At 45.0% G+C, this 20,926-nt stretch overlaps 2 protein-coding genes and 1 non-coding gene across 3 annotated transcripts; 1 reads left to right on the top strand and 2 right to left on the bottom strand.

The window, feature by feature from the left end:
• The first annotated feature begins 1,389 nt into the window (after positions 1–1,389).
• USP29 (ubiquitin specific peptidase 29) lies at positions 1,390–4,382 on the top strand. The gene has a single exon (XM_032263205.1). It carries the CDS (start codon positions 1,390–1,392, stop codon positions 4,156–4,158), a length of 2,769 nt encoding a protein of 922 aa, XP_032119096.1. The 3' UTR covers positions 4,159–4,382.
• A 2,440-nt stretch (positions 4,383–6,822) lies between these two features.
• Positions 6,823–7,043, bottom strand: LOC116540060. The gene has a single exon (XR_004264287.1). It is a non-coding gene; the product is annotated as a small nucleolar RNA U3 (small nucleolar RNA).
• A 655-nt stretch (positions 7,044–7,698) lies between these two features.
• Positions 7,699–15,738, bottom strand: ZIM3 (zinc finger imprinted 3). Its single transcript, XM_032263377.1, has 4 exons — positions 15,724–15,738; positions 11,694–11,820; positions 10,346–10,444; positions 7,699–8,933 (listed from the first exon to the last, which is right to left on the bottom strand). Exons 1-4 carry the CDS (start codon positions 15,736–15,738, stop codon positions 7,699–7,701), a joined length of 1,476 nt encoding a protein of 491 aa, XP_032119268.1.
• Positions 15,739–20,926: the final 5,188 nt, after the last annotated feature.

The following is a 20,926-nucleotide window of genomic DNA, read 5'->3' as shown; positions in this document are numbered from 1 at the left end:
AACCCACTTGAGGAGGCAGTCTGTCCCTTAGCAGAGCCAATGCGCTGTGCTGGGATAATCCCTCTTGTCAGAATCAGCTGCTCTTTTCAGAGCCGGCAAGCAGAAAAGATTAAATCTGCTGAAGCTGTGCCCACAGCCACCCCTTCCCCCAGGTGCTCTGTCCCAGGGAGATAGGAGTTTATCTGTAAGCCCCTGACTGGGGCTGTTACCTTTCCTTCAGAGATGCTCTGTCCAGTGAGGAGGAATCTAGAGAAGCAGTCTGGCCACAGCCACTTTGCCACACTGTGGTGAATGTTGCCCAGTCCAAACCTCCCACTCTCCTTAGCATTGTCCAGGGAAAACTGCCTACCAAAGCTTCAGTAATCATGGATGTCCCTCCCCCCACCAAGTTCATTCATTCTATGTCAACTTCAGAGTGCTGTACAGGCAGTGAGAATTTCAAGTCAGTGGTTCTTAGCTTTCTGGGCTCCATGGGAGTGGGACCCACTGAATGAGACCACCTGGCCCCCTCCTTTCTTGGAGAGTGAACGGTTCTGTCTCACTGGGTTTCCAGGCGCCACTAGGGTACAAAAGAAAACTCCTGCAGCTAGCTTGGTGTCTACCCAAACAGCTGCCCAGTTTTGTGCTTGAAACCCAGGACGCTGGTGGTATAGGCACATGAGGGAATATCCTGATCTGCCGATTGCAAAAACCATGGCAAAAGTATAGCATCTGGGCCGGGTAGCAGAGTCTCTTGTGGCTTCCCTTCCCTGCTCCTTCTACTTCCCGAGTGAAGCGATGCCCCACTCTGCTTCTGCTCACTCTTCATGGGTTGCACCCACTGCCTAACCAGTCTCAATGAGATGAACTGGGTACCTCAGTTGGAAATGCAGAAATCACCTGCCTTCTGCGTTCGTCTCACTGGGAGCTGCAGGCTGCAGCTGTTCCTATTTGGCCATCTTGGCCCCTCCCCTTTTTTAACTTTTAAAACTTTTACGTAGCAATGAGGTCTCCCTATGTTGCCTATGCTGGTTTTGAACTCCTGGGCTCAAGTGATCCTTCCACCTTGGCCTCCCAGAGTGATAGGATTACAGGCATAAGCCACTACGCCAAACCAAATTTGGATTTTGTTGATGAGCAGTGATGTTGAGCACCTGTTCATATACCTGTTGGCCATTTGTATGTCTCTTCCCTCATCTTCTTTCTCGCCTAACAGCTCCCTTAAAAGAGTGTGTGCCCTCAGTCTATGTCTTCTAGAGAACTGGCATAGCTTCAGAATATAAGGAGTTCCTCAAAATAGTATTTTATTTAAAGCATAAGGAGAAGCCTAAAAAAGTTATTATTGTATGTGGATAAGGTTTTGGTTAAAATGTATGTATGCTTTTTTCCTCTAGGTTACATAAAGAAAGGATGATATCTCTAAAGGTGCATGGATTCATCCAAATTTGGAGCCGGCAGACTGGGATGACTAAGTGGAAAGAAGCTCTCATTGAAACAGTGCAAAGAAAAAAGGAAATTAAACTGGTGGTCACTTTCAAGTCTGGAAAATTTATAAGAATTTTTCAGCTGAGTAATAATATTAGAAGTGTGGTCCTTAGACATCGTAAAAAAAGAAAAAGTCACCTGCGTTTAACTTTGAAAAACAATGTGTTCTTGTTTATTGACAAATTATCCTACAGAGATGCTAAACAGTTGAATATGTTCCTGGACATAATCCATCGAAACAAACTTCAACAACCCATGAAACCTGATGATGATTGGAGTGTGTTCGAAAGTAGGAATATGCTGAAGGAAATTGACAGAACTTCATTTTACAACATTTGTTACAAGCCAGGTTATGAAAAAGGAGGCAAAACACCTTTCCCTCAGAAGATGCCTTTGTTTATGTCAAAATCACCAACATATGTGAAAAAGGGATTATTAGAAAATCAAGGTGGGAAGAGGAAAGACATACTATCATCTGACCTAGAGATGAATGATGACATTCTGAAGGAACATAACCTTGTATCAAACAGGAAATATAAGAAATATAAGACAGATTCCTTCAAGTATATACAAAGCTATGGGAATAATCCATCAAGTTTAGAGGACTCAGAAAAAGATAGAAATTTGGAACTTTGGCCTTCATTCAACTCTAATGGAAATCCTAACCTAGATGAGACTCTTCTTGCAACCCAGATTCTCGAGGCCGAAAATAGTTTGACATTTCCATTAGAACCGGAGCACAGCCAGTATGACCCAAGATGCAACGAAGCCCAGGTGCCTCTTGACTCTCTTTCAGAGCAACTGCAGCAAGGCTTCCCCAACTTGGGAAACACCTGTTACATGAATGCAATTTTACAATCGCTGTTTGCGATTCCGTCTTTTGCTAATGACTTACTCGCTCAAGATGTCCCGTGGGAATATATTCCCTTTGAGGCTCTTATTATGACCTTGACCCAGCTGCTTGCTTTGAAAGATTTTTGTAGTACAGAGATCAAGAAAGAATTACTTGGAAATGTTAAAAAAGTCATTTCAGCAGTTGCAGAAATATTTTCTGGCAACATGCAGAATGATGCTCATGAGTTTTTAGGTCAATGTTTAGACCAGCTGAAAGAAGACATGGAAAACTTAAATGCCATTTTGAAGACTGGGAAAGAACATGGGGACAAAAATTCATCTCCACAAATGCATGTTGGTAATGCTGCCACCAAAGTGTTTGTTTGTCCTGTTGTTGCTAATTTTGAGTTTGAATTGCAACTCTCCATTATTTGTAAAGCCTGTGGTCATGCCGTTCTCAAGGTAGAACCTAATAATTATCTCTCCATCAACCTGCACCAAGATACAAAATCGCTTCCTATGTCCATTCAGAATTCTTTAGATCTTTTCTTTAGAGAAGAAGAGCTTGAATATAACTGTGAGATGTGTAAGCACAAGAGTTGTGTTGCAATGCACACACTTAGGAGGCTCTCCAGGGTCCTTATCATTCATCTGAAGCGCTATAGCTTCAACGATGCTTGGTTGCTGGTGAAGAATAACGAGCAAGTTTATATTCCCAAATATTTAAGCTTATCTTCTTATTGCAATGAAAGCACCAAACAACCTCTTCCCTTGAGCAGTAATGCACCCATGGGGAAATGTGAAGTCCTGGAAGTCACTCAGGAGATGATTTCTGAGATCACCAGCCCATTAACACCATCATTGAAGCTGACCTCAGAATCCAGTGACTCCCTGGTTCTACCCATGGAACCAGAAAAGAATGCTGACCTTCAAAGTTTCCAGAGAGACTGTGGAGAAGCAAGCCAAGAGCAGCATCAGAGAGACCTGGAAAATGGCTCTGCACTAGAGTCAAAATCGGTCAACTTTAGAGATAGGGCATTCGGTGAAAAGAAGTGTCCAGTGGCTGACTCACTGATGGATCAGGGAGACATTTCTCTTCCTAGGATCTGTGAAGATGGCAGTAAACCACTCAGCAGCCCAGACACGAGGCTTCTCGACGTTCACCTTCAAGAGATGCCTCAACATCCAGAACTTCAGAAGTATGAGAAAACCAATACATTTGTAGAGTTAGATTTTGACAGCGTCACTGAGTCTACCAATAGCTCTTATGAGTGTAAAGAAAACAGGTTTCCAGAAGGATCTCCAAGGATGTCTGAACAGCTCCAGCAGTGTATTGAGAAGAGCATCATAGAGGAACTTCTTCAGCAGGCATCACCTCCAGGTGTTAGGAAGCTGGATGCCCAGGAACATGCAGAGGAGACCGTTAGTCCACCTACAGAATTCAGACTTCAAAAGGCTGACCTGAATCACCTGGGGGCATTTGGTTCTGATAACCCAGGAAACAAAGACATTTTAGATACAGAGAACACAAGAGACGAAGTCAAGGAACTGATGAGAAACATGAAGATGGGGGATCCTCTCCAGGCCTACAGACTCATCAGTGTTGTCAGCCATATTGGGAGCTCCCCAAATTCAGGCCATTACATCAGCGATGCATATGACTTTCAGAAGCAGGCCTGGTTCACATACAACGATCTATGTGTATCAGAAATCTCAGAGACCAAAATGCAGGAGGCGAGGCTTCACTCTGGATATATCTTCTTTTACATGCACAATGGGATTTTTGAGGAGCTGTTAAGAAAGGCAGAGAACTCTCGGCTACTTAGCACACAGGCAGAGGTGATTCCTCAGGGCGAGTAAAATGACTCCTTATACAGACCTGCTTGACAGACTCACTGGGTCTCACTTCATCCACGCAAGGAGAATCCTATACTTCACCTAGAATGGAGGAACAAGTATCTCAGGATGAAAGCTCAATGAAAAACACTTATTTTGGGGGAATTTATCTAGATCCCAGAACTCAGACCCATATGCGTATTTTCCCTACAAGATTAGAAGGGCACTTTTCATGTTTTGACACGATGGTTTTCAAAATGCTCTTCAACCAGCAACAGCAGCAGCTAGGGACTGACTAGAAATGCAGATTCTTGGGTCCCCTCCAGACCAACTGGCACAGAAACAGGAGGTGTGGCCTAGCAATCTGTTGGAGACTCTAGTGCTCAGGAAAGTTTGAAGAACACTGTTAATGCGTGGAGTATCTTGGTATATTTTTATACTGTTGATATGGATTGTTTATGTTATATAAATGATTTTCATTGAATGTTTTGCATTTCTTTATTTTGTCCCACTGAACCTAAAACTAGATAGAGGCACCCCAAAAGTGGCAGCAGAGAAATTCCAACAAATGAATGCCCAAAACCATTCTGAGAGCGGCCTGGTTGGGATTCCAAAGGAAGAATCACTAAACGCCAAGGGGACCTGTCCAGAGCATTTATTAGAAGGAACTTAGTGCTGCAGCATATCTTCAGGTGGATGGTGAGAGAAAAAAGCATGGTCCACCTGCTAGGCACAGTGGCTCACACCTGTAATCCCAGCATTTTGGGAGGCCAAGATGGGAGGACTGCTTGAACAGAGGAGTTCAAAACCAACCTGGCAATATAGCAAGACCCTGTCTCCACAAAGATAACTTAGCCAGGCATGTCTCAGCTACTCAGGAAGCTGAGGTGGGAGGATCACTTGAGCCCAGAGTTCAAGGCTGCAGTGAGCTATGATTGCACTACTGCACTCCAGCCTGGGTGACAAAGACCCTGTTTCAAAAAAAAAAAAAAAGGGAAGGGAGGATGGTCTACCTTGGTGTGTCTGCTGCAGTGAGAGGGTCAGGCTATGGGGTTTATTTTATTTTAATTTTTGTTTTGAGACAGTCTCTTGCTCTGGCTGGAGTGCAGTGGCACGGTCTCTGCTCACTGCAACATCTGTCTCCCGGGTTCAACTGATTCTCCTGCCTCAGCCTCCCAAGTATTTGGGATTACAGGCGCCTGCCACCACGCCCAGCTAACTTTTTGTATTTCTAGTAAAGACGGGGCTTCACCATGTTGGCCAGGCTGGTCTTGAACTCCTGACCTCAGGTGATCAGCCTGCCTTGGCCTCCCAAAGTCCTGGGATTATAGGCATGAGCCACTGCGCCTGGCAGGGTGTGGGGTTTATACCAGTTTATAAGGAATTTGGTTGAGGGCTGGGACCATTTTCTTTCAGTGTTTTGGGCAACAACTTAAACACCTCTATCAGTGCCTGGGAATGTTTCAGGGTCTTATTTGGATTCAAGCCCTTGGGAAAAACCGGCAGCTTGTCTGGTCAGAACAGTCAAAGCACTCCATGATTTTCAGACACACAAAGAAAGCAAGGAGCGAATACTTTTCCTTTGTAAACTTCTTAAAATAATAACTCAATCAATATATATACCATTGGCTGGCTTCCACATGTGTTTGTAACTGGTTACTAGTAAAATCTGCTTTGCAGCAATCAACTGTATTTACCATTTTCCATGAATTTCAGGGCATAACATCAGGGTTATATGGAAAATGCAGTATATTAAATGTGAATTCAAAAGCACTGTAAAATGTTGCTTATGTTATTAATATGAATAAAACTATAAACCCATCCTCATAAATGTACATTGCCTAGTGGCTGAGCCTTAAACAGCATATAGTGTACACAGTATCAATAGGTGATGTATTAGACTTTGAATTCAGCAAGGAGTAAATAACAATTTTTTTTAAATGGCCATGTGAGTAGATAGATGGAACCTGAGAGGATTTTGTGGGTACAAAGTGATAAGAAGAGCATGGTGATTGATATACAAGGAACACGGCAAAATTAGGCAGAGCAGGTATGGGAAAGAAGAGAACAGCTGGCCGGGTGCGATGGCTCACACCTGTAATCTTTTCACTTTGGGAGGCCAAGGTGGGTGGATCACTTGAGGTCAGGCATTCAAAACCAGCCTGAGCAAATTGGTGAAACCCCGTCTCTACTAAAAATACAGAAAATTAGCTGAGCATGGTGGTGGGCTCCTGTAATCCCAGCTACTTGGGATGTGGAGGCAGGAGAATTCACTTGAACCTGGGAGGTGCAGGTTGCAGTGAGCTGAGATTGTGCCACTGCACTCCAGCCTGGGTGACAGAGTGAGACGCCATAAAAAAAAAAAAAAAAAAAAAAATGGCCATGTGAGTAGATAGATGGAAGTCGAGAGGATTTTGTGTGTACAAGGAGAGAACAGCCTGGTGATATATAAGGAATGGGGCAAAATTAGGCAGAGTAGGTATGGGAAAAAAGAGAAGAGCAACCAGAAACATACGTATGAGGTTTTAAAAAACATATTATTTTTAGCATTTAAGAGGAAAAGAAGGAAAGTACTATAAGAAAAGAAATAAGCTGAGTACCATGGCTTGTGTGTGTGATCCCAGCACTTTGGGAGCCTGAAGTGGAAGGATAGCCGGAGACTTTGAGGCTATCATGAGCTACGACTATACCACTGCACTCCAGCCTGGACGACAGAGTGACATCCTATCTCAAAAAAAAAAAAAAAAGAAAAAAGAAAGCCAAATGGCAGTTCCCATGAAGCAATGCCAAGACAGCTTTGTGCTCTGGAGAGAAAGCTGTACTTCTTGGTCATGGTTTCCAGTACTCTATACCTCCAGAGAAACTTCTCACTCAAGAATTATAGAAATGATCCCTAAAAGTATAAAGTACTGTATTTTATTTATTCATTCATTCATTTATTTTCTTTTATTTTTGAGATAGAGCTTTGCTCTTGTTGCCCAGGCTGGAGTGCAATGGTGCGATCTTGGCTAACTGCAAACTTCACCTCCCAGGTTCAAGCAATTCTTCCTCAGCCTCCCAAGTAGCTGGGATTACAAGTGCCCAAAACCATGCCTGGCCAATCTTTACATTTTTTGTAGAGACGGGGTTTCACCATGTTGGTCATGCTGGTGTCGATCAGAGCTCAGGTGATCCGCACAGCTCAGCCTCCCAAAGTACTGGGATTACAGGTGTGAGCCATTGCACCCGGCCAAAAGTATAGTCTTTTAAACGTTTTTAAAGATATGGATACCACTGGTCATTAGTCACTGGAATAAAACTCCATAAGGGTTTTTGGCACATTTGGTTTATTGCTACATCTTCAGTGTTTAAGAGTTCCTGGTACACAAAAGGCATCTAATAAATATTTATACCTAATAAACATTTGCTGAGTAAGTCAAATCAGTTTTCAAAGGGTACTGTGCATAATAAGTCCTCACTACCTTCAAAGATAGCCTTCAAATTACAGGCCATTTCAACATGAATTCTGCGGTGACAATTCCAGGCTACCATATTTTCCCTTGTTTTTTAAAGTGCACGGGGTTCCTATCTGGAGTGAATTCTTTTCTGGTGTCTAACAAGGTATGACTTGTCAGCGAAGGCTTTTCCACATTCAGCACATTGATAAGGCTTTTGCTGGGTATGGACTTTTTTATGCAAACTAAGGTTTAATTTCCGGATGAAAGTTTTTCCACATTCACTACATCTGTAGGCCCTTTCTCTGCTGTGAGTTTTCTGATGCGTCTGAAGGTTTGACTTCTGAAAGAAGGCTTTTCCACAACTATTACATTCATAAGATTCTTCCCCAGTATGGATTTTTTTGTGTTTAATGAGGTTTTTCTTCTGGATAAAGGTATTTCCACATAGCTCACACGCATAAGCTCTCTTCCCAGTGTGGATTCTCTCATGATCAATGGCATTTGATTTCTGGGAAAAGGCCTTCTCACATATGCCACATTTATAGGGTTTCTCTCCCGTGTGTATTCTCTGGTGTTTCACAATATCTGACTTGTAAATGAAAGCCTTTCCACAGTCCTTACATTGAAAGGGTTTCTCTCCACTGTGAAGTTTTTTATGTTGAATGAGGGTTGAGCCCTGCTTGAAGGATTTCTCACATTCATTACACTGATAGGATCTCTTGGCATTATGAATTTTCTCATGATTAATGCAGGATGATTTCCAGGAAAAGGCTTTTCCACAGGTCTTACATTTATAGGGCTTCTCTTTAGTATGAATTTTCTGATGTTGAAAGAGATTTGACTTCTGCTTGTAGGCTTTTCCACATTTCTCACATTTATAGGGCCTTCCCTCTGCATGAGTTTTCTGATGTTTATTCAGCTTCCACTTCTCCCGGAATGCTCTTCCACAGTTAGGACATTCAAAGGATTTCTGACTGGCATGCATCCCCAGGTGACTCTGAAGGCGTGACTTGGAACTGACTAACTTTCTAAGTGGATTACATTTAAGTTGTTTTCCTACAAATTTGGATTGATTATCACCAACTAATTTTCTATATCCAATATCTTTATGAGAATTGTTTTGTACATAGCTTTTAGAATTGAAATTACAGTTCAAATGCTTTTCAAATGGGCCACATTTGAGGAATCTAAGTCTGGAAGAAACATCATCTATGCTCAGTCGAAATAGTCTCTTAGATTTGTCATGTTCTGTGCCATTCTGTGTAGTCAGCATTTTCTTATTGATTGATGGGACTTCTCTTGAAAGACTCTTTTTCACATCCTGGGGGTTCCAAATCTGCCCTCCAATGTCCCAGTTTTTTTCTAAAATGGAATACAAAGAAATGTCCTGTGTAAAACTTTCCACTCACATGCTTGAAATAAAATGCCATAAACAAACTATTGTGGTGATCATTCTGCTTTCAAACCTAATGCCTATGAGAAACCAAAGTTCATGTAAGCTCTGTTAGAGTTCTAGGTGAACTAATGAGGTGAACTAGTTCTAGCATGAAGCTATCACATGTCTATCGGTAAAGGACTGAGGATCGCAGAGCTAGTGCACAGGGAGCCGGGGAGAGCCCAGGGATACCAGGGAGAGGGGGATTAAGAAATCGGGTTTGGGCCAGGCACGGTGGCTCACACCTGTAATTCCAGCACTTTGGGAGGCTGAGGCGGGTGGATCACGAGGTCAGGAGATCGAGACCATCCTGGTCAACATGGTGAAACCCCGTCTCTACTAAAAATACAAAACATTAGCTGGGCATGGTGGCGCGTGCCTGTAATCCCAGCTACTGAGGAGGTTGAGGCAGGAGAATTGCCTGAACCCAGGAGGCGGAGGTTGCGGTGAGCCGAGATCACGCCATTGCGCTCCAGCCTGGGTAACAAGAGTGAAACTCCGTCTCAAAAAAAAAAAAAAAAACGAAATCGTGTTTGCCAGGCCGGGCGCAGTGGCCCACACCTGTAATCCCAGCACTTTGGGAGGCAGAGGTGAGCGGATCACCTGAGGTCAGGAGTTCAAGACCAGCCAGACCAGCATGGTGAAACCCCATCTCTACTAAAAATACAAAAATTAGCTGGGTGTGGTGGTGGGCGCTTATAATCCCAGCTACTTGGGAGGCTGAGACAGGAGAATCGCTTAAACCTGGGAGGTGGAGGTTGCAGTGAGCCAAGATCATACCACTGCCTCCATTCTGGACAACAGACCAAGGGTCTGTCTTAAAAAAAAAAAAAAAAAGGAAATAGAGTTTGCCTGCAAAGGAAAACTCAGAGAAGAATATAAATAACATTTCTGAGTGGAGAATAATACCTGGAGATTTCTTTCTGCGCTCATAGGAAATCACAGCACGCTCTTCTTGCTGTCAAATGACCTCATCATTAAAAAAAAAAAAAAACTGAATTTGCTGGGTGCAGTAGCTCACACCTATAATCCCAGCACTTTGCGAGGCTGCGGCGGGCAGATCACAAGGTCAGGAGTTTGAGACCAGTGTGACCAACATGGTGAAACCCTGTCTTTACTAAAAATGCAAAAATTAGCCAGGCGTGGTGGCAGGCACCTGTAATCCCAGCTACTCAGGAGGCTGAGGCAGGAGAATCACTTGAACCCGGGAGGTGGAGGTTGCAGTGAGCCGAGATCACGCCACTGCACTCCAAACCTGGGCAACAGAGTGAGACTCCATCTAAAAAAAAAAAAGAACTGAATTGCAACATTGACCCACAGGGCTCTCCTGGTCACCTACCTGGATGGCCACGTCTCAGCACTTCCTCTTCTTCTGACCATGGCTCCTTTCCTTGTTCCAACCTCAAGATCACGTTGGGTTTGGTGGTTTCCTCTTGTCCTGTTACAGAAGATACTGCAGAGCCTGGTGTTGGTGGATGTGTGAGTTGTTTGTGTAAGTGTGTGAGTGTAGATAAGTGCTTGTGTGTACATGTGTGAATATTTGTGTGTGAGTGTAAGCGTATGTGCCATTGGTTGAGGCGAGTTGTGTGGATGAACAGTTTGAGGGAATGCACATGAGCATTTAAACTAAGTAAAAAATGCTTTTTCTGGGCTGGGTGTGGTGGCTCATGCCTAGATTCCCAGGACTTTGGGAGGCCAAGGCAGGAGAATCACTTGAGCCCAGGAATTTGAGACCAACATGGACAAATTGACAAAGACCCAGTCTCTACAAAACAAAAGCCAAGCTTGGTGGTGCACACCTGTGGTCCCAGCTATTGAGGAGGCTTAGGTGGGAGGATGGCTTGAGCCCAGGTCAGTGTTGCAGTGAGGTCAGACAGGGTGGCTCATGCCTGTAATCCCAGCACTTTAGGAGGCCAAGGCAGGCAGGTAATCTGAGGTCAGGAGTTTGAGACCAGCCTCACCAACATGAAACCCTATCTCTACTAAAAATACAAAAATCAGCCAGGCATGGTGGTGCCCACCTGTAATCCCAGCTATTCGGGAGACTAAGTCAGGAAAATTGCTTGAACTTGGGAGGCAGAGGTTACAGTGAGCCGAGATCACACCACTGCACTCCAGCCTGGGCAACAGAGCAAGACCCCATCTCCAGAAATCAAAATAAAAGATACTGCAATTAACTATGATTGCACCACTGCACTCCAGTCTTGGTGACAGAGACAGACAGTGAGAAAGGCGGGAGAGAGAGAGAGAGAGAGAGAGAGAGAGAGAGAGAGCGCACAAGCCAGGGAGGGAAGGAATGATGAAGGGAGGGAGGGAGGGAGGGAAGGAAGGAAAGAAGGAAGGAAGGAAGGAAGGAAGGAAGGAAGGAAGGAAGTGCTTTTCCTTCTTGGAGGATGAAGTGTTTCCAAAAATCAGGACCGGGAGTAGGGTGAAGGGCGGGGCACCCAGCCCACTGCCTCCCAACTTAGAGGCCCTCATTCTCCAGGCACTTGCAGGACCCTGAGGATGAGGGCTCCTCAAACGCAGTACTCAGTACACTTCACTCACCTTACCCTAGTCCTGGCTATATAAAAACATGCAAAGTAAGGAGCACCTCAGCGCCAACCCTCTTATTCAGCAAGCCACGGGAGGTCTGTGAGTTTCAGACCTTAGGTTTTGAGTCCCCCTGCCCAGGATGCTGTCCTTACCCACAGAGACGAGGTTGCTGTAATTCTCTAGCATCACATCCCTGTACAAGTTCCTCTGTTCGGGATTCAGCTGCTGCCACTCCCCCTTGGTGAAGTTCACAGTGACATCCTCGAAGGTCACTCTTCCCTGTAACAACAGATTCCCAATCAGTATAAAAAGGCCATTGAATCCTGCGGCTGGGTATATGGAAACTTGTTTCTGCTGAACCAAGCTTTAATCATGTCCATAATTTGCTCTACTCTTGAAAAAAAAAATTGTGCCCAGAGTATCTTGCCAATGAGCCATAAACCTTAGACTTACTCATGACACTGCTGTGTTTCTCCATTTTCTAGTCCCACCAATTCTACTTCCTGAATCTCAAACCCATCCCTAATGGGTTTGAGCTAATCAGGGGGCTACTCAGGAGGCTGAGGCAGGAGAATCGTTTGAACCCAGGAGGTGGAGGTTGCAGTGAGCCGAGATCACACCTCTGCACTCGTGCCTGGGCAACAAGAGCAACCCTAATGGATGGGTTTGAGATTCAGGAAGTAAAACTGGAAACTAATTTTATATCTTCTCCACCATTCATTAATCTACATCGTCATCTTTTACTAAGAGTAAGGCAGAGGCTGAGTATAGTGGCTCACACCTGTCATCCCTACCTTTTGGGAGGCCAAAGCAGAGGATCGTTTGAGACCAGAAGTTTGAGATTAGCTGGGCAACATAGCAAAACCCCCATCTCAAAGAAAATTCTATTATTTTGGCTAGGCACAGTGGCTCATACATGTAATACTTGCATTTTGGGAGGCCAAGGCGGGTGGATCACCTGAAGTTAGGAGTTCAAGACCAGTCTGGCCAACATAAAGAAACCCTGTCTCTACTTAAAATACAAAAAATTAGCTGGGCATGGTGGCGGGTGCCTGTGGTCCCAGCTACTCAGGAGGCTGAGGCAGGAGAATCGCTTGAACCTGGTAGGCGGGGGTTGTAGTGAGCCAAGATTATGCCACTGTACTCCAGCCTGGGCAACAGAGCAAGACTCTGTCTCAAAAATAAAAAAAGAATTTTATTTTTTTTGTATTTTTCTTTAAGACATCCTGCTTCTATTAGAAATTCTTTTTTAAATAGAGGCTGGGCGCAGGGGGTCACATCTGTAATCTCAACACTTCAGGAGGCCAAAGCAGGTGGATCACCTGTGCTCAGGAGTTCGAGACCAGCCTGGCCAACATGGTGAAACCCTGTCTCTACTAAAAATACAAAACCTAGCCAGACGTGGCGGCATAGGCCTGTAATCTCAGCTACTAGGGAGGCTGAGGCAGGAGAATCACCTGAACAATTATTTACACGGAGTCTCATTGTCTCCCAGGCTGCAGTGCAATGGTGAGCCCAGATCACACCATCGCACTCCAGCCTGGTAGACAGTGAGACTCCGTCTAAATAAATAAATAAGTAGAATAAGCCAGTAGCCCCCTAATTCTTCCAGCTACATCTAAACTGACGCTAATCTACTTTCCACAGTCAGCATACAGACTGGATTGGTGCACTCCCCTAATTTATCGGCTTTCCTTGCATTTGGGGAAAGGGAGACACCCGTTACATGGGTCAATGTCTGGCATGTCGACCACGTTCCCACTCACACAGGGTCACACCATGCTCTCCTGGGTCTCTCCTGCAGCCATACTGGACTTACAGCAGCATTTTGTTGCTGGCACTCAACACTCAAAGTGTTGGAAATCACACTTGTAAAGCCACTTCCTTTGTCAGAAACTGAAAATTTCACCTCTAAGAGTCCTGCACCTACTGTCCTCTTGGACAGATAAATTTTTTAGTGGTGTTTGTGTTGTAGCTTGCTTTTGTATATATTTTCTGACACAGGGTCTTGCTCTGCCACCCAGGCTGGAATACAGTGGCATGATCATCGCTTACTGCAACTTCAACCTCCCAGGCTCAAGCAATCCTCCTACCTCAGCCTCCAGAGTAGCTGGGACTACAGGCATACCCCACCATGCTAAGCTCATTTTTTATTCTTTGTAGAGGCAGGGTCTTACTATATTGTCCAGGCTGGTCTCGAACTCCTGGCCTCAAGTGGTCCTCCTGCCCTGGCTTCCCAAAGTGCTGGGATTATAGGTGTGAGCCACCACGCCCAGGCTTAGTATGCCTTTCCTGTCAAGATTCCAACATCAGGCTAAATTTTAAGAGTGGCAAAGAAACTACTATCTGCCTAACTGCATACAACTTATCCTTGGTCTTTGAGCTATTCATAATTTACATTGATTCTGACTGGTTACCAGTTTGTGATTTTTTCAGTTTATTGTGTAGATTCATGGAATTTATTGCCAATGTACACAGAACAGAGTGGGGAGAGGACACACATTCAAGACGCCAATCATTTAAAAAGTAGGTTGGGGTGAAGCACACATGACACCATTACATCTCGGGCTTAGCAGTTGACCATGTTTATAAGAACAGTAGTCAAGGCTGGGCGCGGTGGCTCAAGCCTGTAATCCCAGCACTTTGGGAGGCCGAGGCGGGTGGATCACGAGGTCAAGAGATCGAGACCATCCTGGTCAACATGGTGAAACCCCGTCTCTACTAAAAATACAAAAAATTAGCTGGGCATGGTGGTGCGTGCCTGTAATCCCAGCGACTCAGGAGGCTGAGGCAGGAGAATTGCCTGAACCCAGGAGGCGGAGGTTGCGGTGAGCCGAGATCGCACCATTGCACTCCAGCCTGGGTAACATGAGTGAAACTCCGTCTCAAAAAAAAAAAAAAAAAAAAAAAGAACAGTAGTCAAAAGATGCTTGAGGCCAGGCACGGTGGCTCACACCTGTAATCCTAGCACTTAGGGAGGCCGAGGCAGGCAGATCACAAGGTCAGAAGTTTGAGACCAGCGTGACCAATGTGGTTAAACTCCGCCTTTACTAAAAATACAAAAATTAGCCAGATGTGCTGAAACCAGCCCAGTAATCCACAAACAGTTGTTTTTGGATAAACATAGAAATTGGCTCTTCTGCTTGAAACTTGTATTTGTTTTATCTGAGCTCCTTCCTCAGGAAAGGACCTTCAGATCTCTCAAAGGCAGGCAGATCACCTGAGGTCAGGAGTTCAAGACCAGCCTGCCCAACATGGTGAAGCCCTGTCTCTGCTAAAAATACAGAAATTAGTCAAGAGTGGTGGCATCCACACCTGTAATCCCAGCATCTCAGGAGTCTGAGGCAGGAGAATCGCTTGAACCTGTGAGGTGGAGGTTGCACTGAGCCAAGATCACACCACTGCACTCCAGCCTCGGTGACAGAGCAAGACCCCCTCTCAAAAAATTGAAACTCACCACACCAAATGTCTCCTTGCCCCTCCCCAGTTCTTGTTTTCTTACACATGGTCACATTTCTTCCCTGCTATATAAATCCCTAGTTTTAGTCACTCAGGGAAATGGGTTTGAGGCTGAGCTCCCATTTCTTCAGCTACAGCAGCTGATTAAAGCCTTCTTCCTTAGCAATACGTATTGTCTCAGTCATTGGCTTTCTGTGCAGCCAGTAGCAGGACTGAGACCAAACCCCTGGTGTTTTGGTAACCAAGCTTTTTTTTTTTTTTGAGATAAGGTCTCACTCTGTCACCCAGGCTGGAGTGCAGTGGCACAATCATGGCTCATTGCAGCCTGAACCACCCATGTTCAAGCGACTCTCCCACCACAGCTTCCCAAGTCGCTGAGAATACAGGTGTCCACCACCACACCTGGCTAATTTTTTGTAGAGGGGGATCTCGCCATGTTGCCCAGGCTGGTCTCAAACTCCTGAACTCAAGTGATTCACCTGCCTCGGCCTCCCAAAATGCTAGGATTACAGGTGTGACCCACCATGTCCAGCCTTAAGCTTTACTTGAAATGTTTTAGCTGTAATAGGAAAGGAGAAAGTAGAGTGTGTGTTACCTTTTAATAAAAGTATGGAAGGAAGGAGGAAAATATGCCAAAAGGTTAGCAGAGGTTAACTCTGAGCAAGAGGAAGATGGGTCATATGTTTGTTTATTATAAAGATTTAGATTTTTTAAAAAACTCACCTGGGAACTCTTCATTTCCTGTTCTTCACCAGTCAATAAAGTCTTGGGAAGGCAGATCTGAGGGAAAATGGAAAAGAGCCATGAAACAGCAGAATTGCTTTGGAACTTGCAGATCATCCAGTATAGAATGCTCCACACCCTGGATAAAGGCTCTCCTCACACCACTCAGGAAAGCCCCAACTTGTACTTCCATGATCCCCTCCAAACAATGTGGCAACTTCCATGTCAATGTAACTGTGGTGTATCATGGAGTTCTTATGGCTGTCTTTTCTTTTTTTTTTCTTTTTTTTTTGTGTGTGTGTGTGTGTTTGTTTTTTTAATGAGACTGGGTCTCAAAGAAGAAAGTACAGGCCGGATGCGGTGGCTCACACCTGTAACCCCAGCACTTTGGGGAGGCTGAGGCAGGCAGATCACCTGAGATCAGGAATTTGAGACCAGCCTGGCCAACAGGGTGAAATCCCATCTCTACTAAAAATACAAAATTAACCAGGTGTGGTGGCGCACACTTGTAATCCCAGCTACTTGGGAGGCTGAGGTAGGAGGATTGTTTGAACCTGGGAGGCAGAGGCTTTTCCTTAAAGAAATTATGGCGCAAGCTTATAATACATATGAGACCAGGGATCTAATGTCAACCATACATAAATCACTCCAGTAATCTTCCCTGTATGTAAGACCGTTTTCTTTTCTGTTTTGTTTTGAGACAGAGTCTCCCTCTTTTGCCCAGGCTGATGTACAGTGATCTCAGCTCACCACAACTTCCATCTCCTGGGTTCAAGAGAGTCTTTCACCTCAGACTCCCAAGTAGCTGGCACTACAGGCACGTGCCACTGCACCTGGCTAATTTTTGTATTTTTTTGGTAGCGACAAGGTTTCACCATGTTGGCCAGGCTGGTTTCGAACTCCTGGCCTCATATGATTCTCCCACCTCTGCCTCCCAAAGTGCTAGGATTGCAGGTGTGAGCCACCACACCCAGCGTGAGATCACTTTCAGAAATAGTTTTCTGGCCAGGCACAGTGGCTCATGCCTGTAATTCCAGCACTTTGAGGGGCAGAGGTGGGCAGATCATGAGTTCAAGAGACTGAGACCATCCTGGCCAACATGGTGAAACTCTGTCTCTCCTAAAAATACAAAAATTAGCTGGGCATAGTGGTGCAGGCCTGTAGTCCCAGCTACTCGGGGGGCTGAGACAGAAGAATCGCTTGAACCCGGGAGGCAGAGGTTGCAGTGAAGATCGCACCACTGCACTCCAGCCTGGGCAACAGAATGAAATTCTGTCTCAAAAAAAAAAAAGAGAAAACTAAATGGCAGTTCAACAGCACCTTTAAAACAAGCCTGGGCAGAGACAATGAGGCAAGCATCGTTCAGCTAGAGCACAGTGACGAAGACTGAGAGCAGAAAACCCTGAAGCCTGAAGCAGCTGTGCTTCCGTGCCTTGTCATGATGAAAAACACTGCAGTGAACATGGATGCAGATATCCATTCAGCATCACCATACGTGGGACAGCTGGATCCTTGGTAATTCTTTGCAAAACAGCAGATTCTGGGCCGGGCGTGGTGGCTCATGCCTGTAATCCAAGCACTTTGGAGGCCAAGGCGGGTGGATCACCTGAGGTCGGGAGTTCAAGACCAGCCTGACCAACACAGTGAAACCCCATCTTGAAAAAAAAAAGAGCAGATACTGACCAGGCTTGGTAACTCATACCTATAATCCCAGCACTTTGGAAATGTAAGGTGGAAGGATCACTTGAGCCCAGGAGTTAGATTTTTTTTTTGTTTTTTGACCAAGGTTGCTCTGTCACCCAGGCTAGAGTTCAGTGGTGGGATCCTGGCTCACTGCAACTTCCACTTCCCAGGTTCAAGGGATTCCCCTGCCTTAGCCTCCCATGTAGCTGGCTGGGATTACAAGCATGCACCACCACACCTGACTAATTTTTGCTTTTTTTGTAGAGATGGGGTTTCACCATGTTGGTCAGGCTGGTCCTGAACTAATCTCAAGTGATCCACCCACCTCAGCCTCCCAAAGTGGTTCATTACAGGCATGAACCACCACGCCCAGCCAAGCCCAGGAGTTTGAGACCAGCTTATGCAACATAGTGAAGTGCCATCTCTGTTTAAATAATAAAGTTTTTATTTTTTATTTTATTTTATTGAGGCAGGGTCTCACTCTGTCACCCAGGCTAGAGTGCAGTGGTGTGATCCCAGCTCGAAGCAGTTTAAAAATCTCCTGTTTGGCTGGGCAGGGTGGCTCACGCCTGTAATCCCAGCACTTAGGGAGGCTCAGATGGGTGGATCACAAGGTCAGGAGTTCAAGGCCAAACTGGCCAACATGGTGAAACCCCATCTCTACTAAAAAATTCAAAAATTAGCTGGGCATGGTGGCTCGTGCCTGTAATCCCAGATACTTGGGAGGCTGAGGTGGGAGAACTGCTTGAACTGGGACCCAGGAGGCAGAGGTTGCAGTGAGCCAAGATCACACCACTGCACTCCAGCCTGGGCTACAGAGTGAGACTCCATCTCAAAAAAAAAAAATCTCCGGTTCAAGAGATCCTCCTACCTTGGCCTCCCGAATAGCTGAGATTATGGGCGCATGGTACCACATCGTCTAACATTTTATTTTTTGTAGAGAAGGGGTCTTGCTATGTCACCTAAGCTGGTCTGAAACTCCTTGGCTCAAGCAACCCTCCTGCCTCAGCCTCCCAAAATGCTGGGATTACATGTATATGCCACCAAACATAGGCAAGAATAAAGTTTTAAATAAGTAACGATTTTTTAAAGAAAGAGTAAACTTGCCGAGGGTAACTTTAATGTTTACTAAAGTTTGAGGAGTCCAAGACCGGCGTGGTGGCTGACACCTATAACCCCAGCACTTTGGGAGGCTGAGGCGGGCGGATCATGAGGTCAGGAGTTTGAGACCGGCCTGGCCAATATGGTGAAACCCCGTCTCTACTAAAAATACAAAAATTAGCCAAGCATGGTGGTGCACGCCCATAGTCCCAGCTACTCAGGAGCCCGAGGCAGGAGAATAGCTTGAACCCCAGAGGCAGAGGTTGTAGTGAGCCAAGATCACACCACTGCACTCCAGCCTGGGCGACAGAGCAAGACTACCTCTCAAAAAAATAAAAATAAATAAAATTTGAGGAGTCCAATTCTACAACAAAAATATAGATACTTTAAAGAAAAGAGTAAATTTTAAGTGCTTTCACCACAAAAAAAAGATTAGTTTGATTTAATCTTCCCCCAATGTAAACCTGTGTCAAAACATGACATTGTGCTCATAAATAAACGCAGTTATTATTTGTCAATAAAATTTTTTTTAGAAGTAGCCAGCCAGCAGTAATGCTGATTGGAGGGCCATGAAAAGAACTGGGGGTATCCTGGGAGCATCGCTTTTCAATATGCCAATTAAAAAAAAAATCTAACCTTCTAATGTAAAACATTTGGCTTATTCTGGCTAATAGGAGAGGTAGAAAAATAAAACTTAGTAAAAACAGAAAAGAAAAGGAAAGAAAGAGAGAGAGAGAGAAAGAAGGAAAGAAAGAGAAAGAAAGAGAAGAAAGAGAAGAAAGAAAGAAAAGAAAGAAAGAAAGGAAGAAAAAAAAGAAAAGAAAAGAAATAAAGAAGAAAGGGAAGGAGGGAGGGAGGGAGGGAGGAAGGAAGGAAGGGAGGAAGGAAGGAAGGAAGGAAGGAAGGAAGGAAAGAAAAGAAATCCTAAACATTTGGCTTTCAGGGAGAAAAAAAAATCAGCTTACCGCCGGGCGCGGTGGCTCACGCCTGTAATCCCAATACTTTGGGAGGCTGAGGCGGGTGGATCACGAGGTCAAGAGATCGAGACCATCCTGGTCAACATGGTGAAACCCCGTCTCTACTAAAACTACAAAAAATCAGCTGGGCATGGTGGCGCGTGCCTGTAATCCCAGCGACTCAGGAGGCTGAGGCAGGAGAATTGCCTGAACCCGGGAGGCGGAGGTTGCGGTGAGCCGAGATCGCGCCATTGCACTCCAGCCTGGGTAACAAGAGCGAAACTCCGTCTCAAAAAAAAAAAAAAAAAAAAAAAAAAAAAAAAAAAAATCAGCTTACCTCCAATGGAATTTGGTATAAATCAGCACCTTGGTTGACTTCCGATGCCTGTGGTCTTTCCTTGTGGTAGGGACTGACAATGAAAAGACATGTATACTGGAAACTTGACTAATGACCAAAACCTAATCATCCCTCCCCACTGTATTCCCTATCATAATGCAGTCGAGAAACAATCCAAACACTGCCTATCAAAAGCCCCACCTGATCCTATTAGGCCACGTCAAAACTTCAATTCCCAACTCTTTCCTCGACTTCTCCAAAACTGAATGAACTCTCATAAAAATCGTGATTTTGAAAGCTTTGCCTTCAAACCTGCCTAATCTGTTTCCAAAGGAAACTTTTTAAAGTTCATGCAAGTAAAACTTTTTCATCTTAAAAATAAAAATACTATTTCAAATACATTTGAAATAGTAAGGGTCAGAGGCCCAATGACATAAAACAACAAAAAAATTGGCCAGGTGTGGTGGCTCACACCTGTAATCCCAGCACTTTGGGAGGTCAGGAGTTTGAGACCAGCCTGGCCAACATGGGGAAACCTTGTCTCTACTAAAAATACAAAAATTAGCCGGTTGTGGTGACACCCGCCTTAATCCCGGCTACTCTGGAGGCTGAGGCAGGAGAATTGCTTGAACCCGGAAAGTGGAGGTTGCAGTGAGCAGAGACGGGGCCACTGCACTCCAGCCTAGGCAGCAAGAGGGGGCCGCCGTCTCAAAAAAAAAAAAAGAGAAAAAGAAAGAAATAGAGCCAACGGAGGAACAATGACTTTAAGTGCTCTCCGCCCAACAGGAAGTATTCAGGCTCCAACCGGCAAAAACTCTTCAGCTGTACTAATACTCTCAAAATAAGATCAACAGGCCAACCCAGCCCCACCCTAGTCTGGGTGTTGAATTTAAACCCATACTACCTGCCCTTGCCCGTAGATATGGAGACGTTCCAAAATTGAGCATCCAACTGAATTCAGAGAGATGCACCAGAGTGGACCTCCTCCCCAGGAGAAGAGATATCCAAAGATACTATTAGCAAATGACCCTTGGCGGGGCGCGGTGGCTCACGCCTGTAATCCTGGTACTCTGGGAGGCTGAAGCTGCGGGGGGGTTGCAGATTACCTGAGGTCAGGAGTTCGAGA

The sequence above is a fragment of the Sapajus apella genome, unplaced genomic scaffold (assembly GCF_009761245.1).
Source record: "Sapajus apella isolate SASKATOON/1434 unplaced genomic scaffold, GSC_monkey_1.0 scaffold135, whole genome shotgun sequence".
Classification (NCBI taxonomy): domain Eukaryota; kingdom Metazoa; phylum Chordata; class Mammalia; order Primates; family Cebidae; genus Sapajus; species Sapajus apella.
The sequence above is the reverse complement of the archived record's forward strand: the minus strand, read 5'-3'. Positions and strand labels throughout refer to the sequence as shown.